This window comes from Nelusetta ayraudi, unplaced genomic scaffold (assembly GCF_046127955.1).
Source record: "Nelusetta ayraudi isolate G7.1 ecotype Tasmania unplaced genomic scaffold, CSIRO-AGI_Nayr_v1 ptg000175l, whole genome shotgun sequence".
NCBI classification, from domain to species: Eukaryota; Metazoa; Chordata; class Actinopteri; order Tetraodontiformes; family Monacanthidae; genus Nelusetta; species Nelusetta ayraudi.
Window position 1 is genome coordinate 1,487,501 of NW_027466224.1, and position 12,762 is coordinate 1,500,262.

General features: G+C 44.6%; 2 protein-coding genes across 2 annotated transcripts in view; one reads left to right on the plus strand and one right to left on the minus strand.

Annotated features, from left to right (window-relative positions):
• Positions 1–5,832, plus strand: part of LOC142880930 (leucine-rich repeat and fibronectin type III domain-containing protein 1-like protein) — an 89,731-nt gene extending 83,899 nt beyond the window's left edge. Inside the window, exon 11 of the mRNA XM_076014898.1 lies at positions 5,692–5,832. The gene's annotated coding sequence lies outside the window, so the exon portion shown is untranslated. The remainder of the gene's footprint in view (positions 1–5,691) is intronic.
• A 1,178-nt stretch (positions 5,833–7,010) lies between these two features.
• LOC142880929 (scavenger receptor cysteine-rich type 1 protein M160-like) lies at positions 7,011–12,749 on the minus strand. The gene is made up of 11 exons (XM_076014897.1): positions 12,327–12,749; positions 11,946–12,191; positions 11,493–11,798; positions 11,124–11,411; positions 10,559–10,864; positions 10,174–10,467; positions 9,348–9,653; positions 8,983–9,279; positions 8,064–8,393; positions 7,849–7,934; positions 7,011–7,767 (listed from the first exon to the last, which is right to left on the minus strand). The coding sequence occupies exons 1-11, from the start codon at positions 12,376–12,378 to the stop codon at positions 7,747–7,749; spliced, it is 2,532 nt and encodes an 843-aa protein (XP_075871012.1). The 5' UTR covers positions 12,379–12,749; the 3' UTR covers positions 7,011–7,746.
• Between the last annotated feature and the right edge of the window lie 13 nt (positions 12,750–12,762).

Genomic DNA, 12,762 nt, shown 5'->3' on the forward strand with positions numbered 1-12,762 from the left:
AAATATTAGTAATGATAAAACAATAACGCAATAATTAATACACTGCACTGACTCAGACAACAATAACCTCAAGAGAAGAAAGGTCATGACTACCCTGAGAATCCTCGACACAGTGACAGCTCCACACTCCTTTACAAACCACCCAGAGCACTTTGCTGTTTTCCACGCAGGAAGTGTGTGAAATGCAGCCGTTGCCAGTGAGCTCTTCTCGCGGCGCTGAGTTCTCGACAACAATTTGCTTCAGTGCTCACCGCTGGAGTCCAGACGGAGTGTTTGTGCACCGACATTAAGCAGGCTGATAGTGCCGGTGCATGCTGGGTAAGGCCGTGCACGCAGCAGCGCTCCAAGCAGCGCCTTGCGCAGAGTCACAGTGACACCTGGTGGCCGCAGCACTCGGAGCCGAAGCTCTCTCTACCTCTCTCTACCTCTCTCTCTCTCTCCCTCTCTCTGTCTACCACTCTCTCTTTCTCTCTCTCTACCTCTCCCTCTCTCTCTCTCTCTCTCTCTCTCTCTCTCTCTCTATCTCTCTCTCTCTCTCTCCTCTATGTATCCAGGGCAAAGTAAGTATGAGTCACTCTGTTGCATTTTCATATTCACCCTTGGAGCGTTGTGAGCAAAAAAAACTAACACGCAGTATTAGTCTGGTTGAAGGTTTAGCAGGAGTTCAGGGCCTAACTTTGCATCTGAGGAGAGAAAGAAAAAGAAGAAAGTCCAAGTCAGACTTTTCAGAAGTGAAGCCTAAGTTTTCAGTGCCCAGTTCAAGCCAATGGAATTGAATTGAATTGAATTCTTTATTCGAGCATAAAAACCACAATCAGTTAAACAAAAAAAAAAAACATAAATATAATCAGAAAAAAAGTACAGGTCGTAATACTCAGAGAAAACAATGATCCAGAAACTTCAGCATGCAGGGAGTCGGAAGAAGTAGAACATTTATTCAAACCTTCACTTCACTTTCCAGTCCAGTTGTCCTGTCACTCCCACATAACTGAGTCCAAGAAAGGCTGACGATGTCATTGTCTCAATGTAAATGTATTGGATGCAACACAAGATATATAACTCAGAATGAATAATGATCACACTTATCACAACACAAAAAGTGATGCAAGCACACGACTAAATCCTCTGAAGCGACACTAAAGCAGCGTCAGATTCTCTCAAACACATTGCAGCATTAAACATCGTTTTATTAACAGTTTTAAACAGGAAAGATGCCGTGTTTTTAGAGGTTGTACAGTAGTGTGGGACCTTCTCACGTCGCCGCCTAGAGTGCAGACAGGGACAGAGCGATGGATGGTGACAGCTAGAGTCAATGGCAAAGTTGTCAACGTGAAATATGTCAACTGATTGTGATAGTAGAGCTCCCAGGCTTTACAATGATACCTCACATGTCCATTTCTACTGTATACGTTTGGAAATAATCCACCTGAAAAACTGAAAAACACAGTGATGTCAATGGCAAAGTTGTCAACTTTGGAGTCCCCCAAATTAGGGTTAGGGTTTCGCTTAAGGCTGAAATTAGGGTTAGGGTTTCGGGGTTCCTCACGCACTAGAAGCCCCAAATTTGGCGTGGGTGTGCCGTGGGGGCTCCTGATGAAAAAGCAAGTGGCCCCATGTCATGTCATAGACTTGTATAACATTAGGGTTAGCGATAAGGCTGAAATTAGGGTTAGGGTTTCGGGGTTCCTCAACAACTAGAAGCCCCAAATTTGGTGTGGGCGCTTCTTGGGGGCTCCTGATGACAAAGCAAGTGGCCCCATGTCTCTAGGACAAAGTTGAAATTTCACCCCATAGACTTGCATTGAATTAGGGTTAGCGATAAACCTGAAACTAGGGTTAGGGTTACACTTAGGGCTGAAATTAGGGTTAGGGTTTTGTGGTTCCTCACGTGCTAGAAGCCCCAAATTTGGCGTGGGTGTGTCTTGGTGGCTCCTGATGAACCTGCAAGTGGCCCCATGTCTCTAGGACAAAGTTGACATTTGACCCTCATAGATTTGCATTGAATTAGGGTTAGCGATTAGGCTGAAACTAGGGTTAGGGTTAGGGTTTCGGGGTTCCTCATGGGCTAGAAGCCCCAAATTTGGCGTGGGCACTTCTTGGGGGATCCTGATGACAAAGCAAGTGGCCCCACGTCTCTAGGACAAAGTTGACTTTTGACCCCCATAGTCTTGTATGTCGTGAGTCACCGAGCCCCAAGACACGCTTATTGACGAGCAGAGATGAGGGGATGAGGAGAATCAACGAAAAGTCGGAGATGAGAGGGAGGAGTTGGACAGAAGGACAGCTCTGAAAATAGAATCACAGGAACGTGGAGCTCAGAGAGAAACAGGCAGGACTGCGAGAAGCCTTTTCAAGCAGCAGCAGCAGCATCTTCACGCACTCCTTTGACTTTTCTTAATTTTTTTAATGTAAATGACTTTGCACTGTTTGCACAAACAGTGCAACATTTTAAAAAACGATGTTCTCCTGGTTGGTTTAGACCAGAGATGGGCAAACTGTTTGACTGGTGGGGCCACAGTGGGTAGGACAATGTGCCAGAGGGGGGTAGCGGAGCAGCAGCAGATGGATGGAGTGTTCTGGTGAGCCACCTCATAGGAGGAAACAATCTATCCTGGGATATCATGGAGGAAACATGTTACTGTAATGTCAATGGGAAATGAAGCAAAGCAAAGCTGCAACCAAGTCAGTGTCTTTGAAGCCCCACCAGGGTGTTTAGCTCTTAGAACCTCCCAGAACCATCCAGAACCACCAGGGTGTTTAGCTCTTAGAACCACCCAGAACCATCCAGAACCATCCAGAACCACAAGGGTGTTTAGCTCTTAGAACCACCCAGAACCATCCAAACCACCAGGGTGTTGAGCTCTTTATTGAAATGACTCTGGAAACACTGCAACCACAGAGGAGATGCAGCTGCTTGATGACTGACTGACAGTTAATATCATTTCTTCAAGTTCAGTGGGCCAGATTGTCCGGTCAATAAATGATTGAAATGATTGAATTGAATTGTGTGTCCCACAAAATAAATGGCCAACACTGCCTGACGCTTCACAGATGAGAGGCCAGCGTCGCTGTCATACAAGCAGGCCGTCTGAATCACCTGTTGCGCGCACACACACACACACACACACACACACACACACACACACACAGCTGAAAGGGTAAACGCTTATTGTTCCTCTGCCACAACACCTTGAGGGGAAGAAGAGAAATGACAGGAATATTTAAACAGGAAGAGGAGGAAGAAGAGGAGGAGGAAGAGGAGGGAACCTGAGGAGGAGATGAAGAGGAGGGAGGAAGAGGAGGAGGTGCAGCGTTGCTCTCAGCCATTAGCATTGTGCAGTGTGCTTTCTGCCTCTAAGTGCTCAGTAAATACGACCTGGTCTAGTAAACAACATTTACTACTCTTTATCGGCCCATTATATAACAGCCCATCCCCCGCAGTATGCAGATTGGCGTCGCTCTATTATATAAGCTCTCTCTCTCCTTCTCTTGCGTAAGCAGCCTCCTCCTTTCTTCCTCCTCTTTATTTCCTCCATCAACACCTTGTGTTTCTCTCCTTTAGCACCTTCTGCTTTTATTATCTCCACCTCAGGTTTCTCCACGTCTCTATTTATACTAATAACTCAGCCTTCTCCTCTTTCCCCTCCTCTATTATCATCATTCTTCTCCTCCAGTATCCACTTTCCTTTTTACCTGCCTGCCTTCCTCTCCTCCCCCTTTCCCCTCAGTTCTCTCCTCCTCCTCCTCCTGTTCTCTCTCTCTCTCCTCCTCTGCTTCTTTTGTCCGGTGACAGCAGCTGCTAGCAGCAGATCTCAGAGACTAAATTAAACAAACAGATGAATCGGTGAATCTTCGTCGTCACAGCGGGAGGCGGCTGAGCAAACACCGGCACTCAAATCCATCTTTCAAGTCTATGTTCATTAAGATGCTAGGTGTATACTCTCCCTTCAGATGCATTATATGCGAACTACTGCCGTGACTTCTTCAGAGCGGCGTCTCCTCCCGGGAGGTTCAGAAAGCAGGCAGAACATCGTTTCAGGGCCAAAGTCCAACACCTTTTTCTTTTCTTTCAACATCAAGCAACAAATGAAAAATTGATCATATTTATTTTTTGCTCTAACTGCCCCCAGTAATAAACTCAACACTTGTGTCATTTCCTTGTGACCATTCTGCGTGTTTCTCCATCCAACCAAGACATCACTGCCCCCTGCTGGCAGAGTCAGCGAGCGCCGCTCCACTTGCGCCGTCATAAACCGCATCAACCGCATCCGCCGCGGCAGCGCTGCCTCACTGTCTGCTTTATTCCCGAGAAAAACAAGCCTGTTGTGATACCGTTCATTTGCCCACGGCCTGTTTTATTTTCCAAGCACAAGCACTAAAGAGTTAGTGGGTGTGCGAAGGAGGTGTTTTCCAAGCAAAGTGAAAGCCTGGGATCTGCGCGCCGCTCCAAGCTGTCACTGAGTCATCGGCTCCTGAAAAACAAACCTCACACACTCCTGCAGATGTTGCAGGGTAGGTTTAAGGCACGGTGGGAGACGATGCCTCCTCGTTCTTTTGTCCAAAACATGGGACGTCGGAAGTGAGCGAATTTAGAAGTGGAGAAAGGGAACCACAAAAAAAAAAACAACTTCGTAATCCTGGATGGAGGCGGAAAAGACTTTCACAAGAGAAGATTTGTGGAAAAACAGCAGTGGTGGAGAGACTGTGAAGTAGAAACTCTGGACTTTACTCACTTGCATAGCAAGAAATAAAATACAGGCTCACTTTCCTGCTGACCACATCTAAAAAAAAAACTTATTTCATTCAAAAAGAAAACAACACACATTTGTAAGGGATCAACAGGGAACAAAGTGATTTAGTGATCAAAGTGTTATGGTTCACAAATGAATTGTTGCACCAATGTCAGCATCAAGTACTGTGACATCATTAGCTGCGTTTCCATGACAGGTTTTGGCAAAATAAAAGTGATATATTTCTAAAATTGTGAAAAAGTACAATTGCGATTTGGAGGCGTTTCCATTGAATGGTGTGAAGATCATAAGCCGCAATTCCAGTCAAGTCTTGTCCCGCGAGACTTGACGACAATCACATTTGCTTTTGTTTGTTCACGTTTGTCTGCTGTCCAGACTGCTGTGTTATTTTTCTCTTTCATTACTTGTAAAAAAAAAAAATATTCTGTCCCCTCTGTCATCCAATCATAACGCGTCATTTTCACTGGTCAGTGAACTGGTCACGTGACCCCGTACGTCACGTCCGCTGACGTGTCAATGCCAAGAAAGCGTTTCCATGACAGTTTGTGGTTTTCCTCTGTATGGATCCGTGTGGAAAAACCACCTGATGAGAGTCAAAACCTGTCAGCCGTATTTCAAAGTTTTTCCAAATGGAGCTGTTTTCCATCACCAGTTTTTATTATGGCCATATTTAGGTTTTGCGCAATTCCAGGGGTGATGGAAATGCAGCTACAGTATTTACAAAATAGAATACAATGTGAAACGTTTATTTTTTGTTCTGATGTTCTATTTACATTCTCCTGAACATCGCAGTGCTGTGACTTTCTGACTTCCAAATTCTCTGAACTTTTTCAACCAGCCAGAAAAAGAAAAAAAAAATCAATCAATGCACAATTCACACAAGATTAATGTCAGCAGTTAATCACCAAAACTAATATGTGCCTTCTAATGTGTCTTTCAGGTCTCACACTGGGTTTTTTTTAATGGCCACATCCTTTTTGGCAAACCACAGTGATCATGAACTGGATCTGCAGGTATGTCCTAGTCCACCCCTGACCAGAATCAATAGCAGATGGACATCCCATGGGGCAGCCATCAGAACAGTTGCAGTACGGGTTGGATCACGGGTTCTGGCCCTGTTCGTTCTGTGGGACCCCACTTGTGGCCCAGAGTTCAGCTGAGACTTTGGATCCAATCAGTTGCCTTGGAATACCTTCCTCTGTTTTCCAAAGGAAGTACCTCTATGGTCTTGTGGGACAACCAGGAATGCCGGGTGGACACCATCTGCATTTTCCAGGAGGAATCCACGTGGGCCTTGGAAGCTGCTCTTGGATTACAGGAAGCACTGGACCAAACTTATGGAAATAGCCCGTTTACATTTTGTTTTTTCCAGGATTGCCCCCATGGATGGACGACGGCACCGCTCCTTTCCCAGCATTCAGTCACATGCCAAAGGATTACGATACCATGACAGCATTATTTCACCACTGTGGGGGGGAGGGTGTGTGTGTGTAGGGAGTAGGGGGGGTGGTGCTCACACAAAGCACTCGTTTCTCAACAGACAAAAAATGAGAGAGCGCTTGGTGAGTCGTGAAAATACGAGCACATCATCAGTGTCCTGTCTCCACAACCAGCTGTTCAAGCCAACAGTGAACTTCTCCGGCACTTTAATCGTATGTTTTCATCTCTTCTCCCCGACTACTCCACTCTCTCTCTCTCTCTCTCTCTCTCTCTCTCTCTCTCTCTCTCTCTCTCACTCACTCTCTCCCCTTCACACTTTCTTCTCTCTCAAGTCCATGAACACCTAATTAGTATACTCTTGAGTGTTAACCAGTCTAACTCTTCTGGCAATGGATGATTTAGGTCATGTTGAAATAATAAGTGTGTTTGCGTCCGCGGTGAATTGATTCTCTATGTATGGGAGTATAAAACAAAGAAGAAGAAGAAGAAAAAAACAAAACTTTGGCGGCCCAAGATTGGAGCCTTGAGGAACACCAACAACACCGATGTATTCAAAAGCCAAACTTAAAAAATGCTGACGTCGGGCTCTGCGTATGACCCTCACTTCTGGAAAGGGAAGGTGACTGCAACACGTTGAGGAACTTGACCGAGCGTTGCCACTGCGCTTCAGGTTGTTAAATAGACCCGGCGGTTTTTGACCGATGGCCAGCAGAACTTGCGCTGTCCTTCTCCTGATACCTGCTCCCCTTTGCTCTCCCTTTGCCGTTTGACAGTGTCTGTGTTTGTATGTGACATACACCTTACAGTCTTCGATGGTTTGATATTCATGATTTACTTTGAATATAACGAAACAAGTGACCACAATAAGGAGGAAAAAAGAAAACAGTACCACATGCAAAATGGGGATTTTATGCTTTCATAGATACAATTATGTGGATTTATAATGAAATAAAAAGGTATTTTTCTTGGAAATATGTGTGTATACATTTTTTATTTGTGCGTGCACTCTTTTTTTTTTAACTACAGGAAGCATCTGATAGCACGATTAGATAAACCACCGCAAACATTTCCTTCCTTTTCTTTTTCATGTTTACGTGATCAAGCATGAAGATTACTTTGAGCCTTTTTAACTCTATAAATCTTCTAAATGCATTTTACATGCGAGACAACTCAGCCAGGATGAGGACTTTCACAGCGGTCACAGAAATGAGATCTCAGGTCAACTTGTATGGTGAAACACGAGCTCTGCAAGCGAGCTCTCTCCCTGTTGTGACGTCTTGAACGATGCCTTGAATGAACTCCATCCACTGTTGTGGGAACTTCTTTGAGTTGTTGTTTTCCAAGCTGGATCCACTTTCCGCTCACTTGCCAGTTTGTTCGTTCTCATTGGTGGTTGGAGGCGTGAAGCAACAGAAAAAATAAATGGTCAGGGTAGATATATCCCAAAGCAATATATAATATGTGTTTGATATTCCCAGCCCGATGTAGTCACATCCACACAGATGGTGCTCTCCAAACATCAAGAACACAACGCTACATCTTTGCAATCTGGTTATCAAGGCCTCTGCAATGCAGCCTGGGGAAGAAACAGACAATGATTACTGTCATTCTGAAATTTAGCAATGGAGTTTATCTGTGACTGGAGTATTCACTGTACCTTGGTGTAGAACGCAAAGGCTGTTATTTGCAACATCATTCCCAGCAGGACGATTACAAGTCTGATGATCAATTCTTTCACAGAAGCTGAAACAGAAATATTATATTATATACACAGCTGAAATCACGACAGTGAGTCTGGATACAATTTAGTTTTTTTAATTTTAATTATGGCTCTTTCTGGCTAAATAAATAAAAATAAAAAAAGAAAGCTACCTTGCAATATGAGACTGAGCGTTTGGCTCTGAGAGGAAAAGTTATGGGAGAAAACATTGTTGTGATAAAAACATCTGTAGTCCCCTTGGTGGGTGTGGTCTGCAGCATAGAACAAAAAATTTGCAGAGTGATTGACAGCTGGCGTGGTGTAGTTCTGCACTGTGCCAGAGTCGTTGAGGAGGAGTTGGAAGAACCCTCCTTGGTACTGAGGTTTGGCAGAACAGGTGACGGTGAAATTGGAGCCCAGGAGCAGATAAAACCTCTTCTGCTCGACATTAGAGAAGCCAAAGGCAGAAGAGGAGAGGGAGATGTTTGGCTCTGCAAGCAAACCTGGAAACACAAAGACAAGGATGATCACAAAAAGGTCTGCGGACAGAGAGAAAAGCAGACAGACCCCTTGTACCACTAAAACCTCCAGTAGAACCTCCAGGTTGGAGACCAGCAAGAGAATGAGGGACCGAATGTTTCTGAGTTTTCTGATATTGTTCAGTGAATGAACTGAACAATAAGAAAACGTGTGTGTGTGTGTGTGTATATATATATATATATGTATATATATGTATATATATATATACATATATATGTTTCAGTATGTTAACAATTAAAAAGCCAGCCCGTTTAAAAATGTGGAACTTGTCATTTGTCGTACTTAGTGTGTTAGTTAGCATGTGAAAATGCTGATGAAGTCCATTTTCACATAGGGTCCCTTACAGATCTTGCATTGGTCAAACAGCTGGAATACTGAATGCTCTTGGCAGACAGCAGGATTGTGTTCAAAGTAAAGGCTTCTATTATCGGAATTTTAGAATTGGCACTTTAAATTATTCTTGGCGGACTTCTTACCCTTGTTTTTACTCTTTTGCACAGAAATGAAATCTGAACCAGACCAGACACTGCAAAATCATCTGTTTGGACGAACCTGAGCATATCACTTCTTGGCTCTCACTACTCTCTCTTATCCTTTTCACCACTACACAATCTGATAGTGCAGATGTTGTGTGGATGCAGGAGGTGCTGATCTCCCATATTGGCCTGGATCGATTATCCCATATTGTGCTCTCTGAAACAGCCGAGCCACAACCGAGTTGTTCACACAAAACAGCTGTAGAATTCCGGTCCCATGGTCCATCCGCTATGACTCGTCTCCACTCTCCTCTGATGGCCATCTCCAGTGTACCTGCACAGCGGCTCTTTGCTCCACTCAATCTGACGTTGTCTGAAACAGGAAATCAGTCAGAGCAAGCAAGATGCCAAGACAAAGGAAAACCACCACTCTTGACGTACCAAAGCAGGTCAGTGTGACACTCTGAGAGGAAGAGCACTCGTCTCTCGCTGATGTGAGCCACTGGCAGTCCAGCAGGACCGATTCATTGCCTTGACAATGAATGTTTTGGGCCACGACTTCTTCCCCTGGATTTCCATGGAGTGCCAACTGCTGGGATGAAGGGGGCCCACATCCGAGTTCTCTGCAGAAAACCTCTGCATTCTGCTGGGTTAAGTCCTTCTCACAGACAGAGAACCACGATCCATTGGACTTCACACCCAGCATGCCGGAACACGCACTAGTCTCATTGATCAGCCTGACAGAGTCTGAGGAGAGGGAAGGTGTGTGGAGACACAGTTCAAAATGTATGCACTACAATATAACATCACATTATACAATATAACATAGCCCTGCGATGAACTGGAGACTTGCCTGCCGACCCTGCCTTCGCCCTATGACAGCTGGGATAGGCTGCAGCATAGCCCTGCAACACTGAGTGCAGGATGGATAGCATAATATCATATAATATCCATCCATCAATCCATCTGTTTTCAATACCTGCTAATTCTGCTGGAGCCTATCCCAGCTGTCATAGGGCGAAGGCAGGGTGACACCCTGGACAAGTCACCAGTACATCGCAGGGTCATAATATAATATAATATAATATAATATAATAAAGCCTTATGTGTCTTGAGGATTAATGATATGTGAGTCCAACAGCACAGCCGTAGTTGATTTTAACGAAAATGAAAGCCGTGTGCAGAACAATAAAGATTTAACGGAATCCATCAATACATCATCAGCATAGTATCAAAGGTATATGTGCTTTGTCAATTTGGCATTTACCTGAGCAGTAAATTTCAATGCCGGTGTCCCAGGGTTGATCAAATGTTGTAACGCAATCCCTCAGTGAAGCGTCAGATTGAACACAAGAGTTGTACATCACCCAAATTGAGGGTGTGGACTTTTCTCTTGCAACAAGTGAAATTGGAGAGCCACAACTCAGCCAATGACATATGAAGGTGGATGCACTACGGTCCGCCAAAAATAAAACCAGGTCTCTCCACTCATCATCATGCTTGAGCTGAACTCGACCATTGCACCGGCTTGTTCCTCCCACCAACCGTAAGTCGTCAGGATCTGAATAAATGCAAGTGAATGACATTGATCAGATGCAAACCTGACTTCAAAAGACATAAATGTGGAGACATTGCCTGAGAGAGGGGTGTACCTGAGCAACAAAGCCAAACAGCTTCACCAGGAAAGCATGACGTTCTTTCTCTTGGAGATTTTCTGCAGCCTTTGAGACTTGACTCGTTTCCTCGACAATGAAAATTTGACTTCCACGTTGGAGTTTCTATTTGTTCCGTAAACACACGGGTCATAGCTGAAAGAACACCGCAGCCAAGCTCCCGACACGCCACCTGTGCACTTTGCTGGGTAAAGCCTTCTGCGCACACTGACAACCATTCCAAGTTAGGCTTCACCTGCAGTCGACCTGAACATGTGTCTGTTCCATTGACCAGTCGAGTAGCGTCTGCAAACAGAGAGCAGCAGAGCAATACTGATTCTGTGATGAGGTTGAGAGGTAAAATCATTGACTTACAAGAATTCTCCAGAGGAGGCTGGTGGATGGTCTGCTGGAAACGTGATACAATATCCATTTATGCTCCATGGAGGCCATTATGGACACAGGAAAACATTACCACAGCATATTCCTTGCTACATTTGTTTAAAAAAAAAACGTTTTTAAAAATGATGTATTTATAACTATTTTAAAAAATTTTATAGTTTACCTGAGCAGGTGATCTCTACGTTGATACTTGAATATTCATCGTAGAAATAACAATCAGCAAGAGACGATTCATCACAGTCACGTACAATGGCCCATTTAGTTGTAGGTGAGTTGCTCCTGCGTAGTCCAACTGAGATGACTGAGCCACAGTTCAGTTGGCTACATACTCTGCCAGCCCACCAGAAGCCCCTGGGCAGTTTGCGTAATCCTCTCCATTCAACGCCTTGTCTCATCTCCAATGTTCCTCTACAACCACTCTTTCCTCCAACCAATCTGACGTTATTGGGCTCTGACGAAAAGTAAAGGAACATTTCAGTGATGCCCTCTTCAAGTAAAATGGTCACAATTGTTACATTTGAAACTGTTTTACCTGAACAGGTGAGATTGACTGCTTTTTTAGAAGTGCAGACTTTTCCAGTGAAGCTGAGACAGTTTCTGAGAGCAGACTCACGATCTTGACAGTGGAACATGGTGGTGAGTGATGGAGCCTGTCGTTCTTCATAGACTATCTCCTGAATGGATGAGGGCGCTCCGCAGCTGAGCTCCCGACAGGCGACCTCTGCAGTCAACTCGTCAAAGTCCTCCTTGCACACGGCTGACCATGACTTGTTTCCCAGATTTGACCTGATCTCCAGTATGCCTGAACACTGAGTCCCTTTCTCCAGTCTAATATATTCTAGAGTGAGAGGGATTGAGAAGATAATGCAAACAACACTAGACCACAATTAATGTCTTCTGTTTTTCTTTAAATTCTGGATTCCGAAAAATGTCCGTGTGTGTGTACTGTGACTGTTTTGTACATTAGTGAAAATCAGTGAAGCACCTGAGCAGTTGAACTTCTGTACCACTGTGGTAGATGGCATCCCTCCAGGCTCTTGTCTGCTTCGCCCTACTGTATGTGTTGAAAGTGCTGCGCCACAGTTCAGCTGCCTGCACACGGCAGCTACTGGAACCAGACCCCACTCATTTATCTTGCGTATGAAGCGCCTCCGGTACTGGGAGCGGGTGAGCTCAAGAGATCCAGAACATGGGCTGCTTCCTCTGACAAAACTGATATTCTGTGGTGCAACTAATCAGACAGCAGAGAAAAGATCCTTCAAAAAGCCAAACATATAAACTACTGAGCTTACGGTTACGTTTTCCTCCACCCATTTGATCAAATTGTCAAAAAAAACAAAAAAAAAACAAACAAACTACAACTTACCTGACCCCCAGAGCGCAACAAACACCATCAGCACTGCGTGAAACATGATCATGTCAGAAAGTCTCCTGCTGTCTTTCTGAGGTCTCTATCAGGTCCAGAGTCAGTCAGAGTTCCTGAAGGCATCTCTGCCGCTTCTTCTGTTTGCCCTCCCCTCCTATCTCTCAAGCAGTGCAGGGCTGTTGCTCAACATGGCTTATCTCTATGAAACGCAACATGGCATTTCTTTGACTTGTTCCAAAAGTGAATATCAGATGCCCTTCGGTCATTCGTCAGGGGAAAGAAAAGATGTGTACAGATTACAAGCACCTGGTCAGTCTGAGGATTTACTAGTAGAGAATTTAAACACAAATTTGGTCAAAGAAGTATCAGATAAACAACTGGCATTATTTGTGCAAGTTCGGGGTGTCAAATCTTGGCAGAAACGTGACAATTACCA

Excerpts from the sequence above, each read along its gene's own strand:
- LOC142880929 (XM_076014897.1), bottom strand. The coding sequence starts at position 12,378 with ATGATCATGTTTCACGCAGTGCTGATGGTGTTTGTTGCGCTCTGGGGG. Across the intron at positions 10,865-11,123 it reads CGTAGAGATCACCTGCTCAG|ACGCTACTCGACTGGTCAAT; the intron begins GTAAACTATAAA and ends CTCTGTTTGCAG. Across the intron at positions 9,654-10,173 it reads CATTGAAATTTACTGCTCAG|ACTCTGTCAGGCTGATCAAT; the intron begins GTAAATGCCAAA and ends CCCTCTCCTCAG.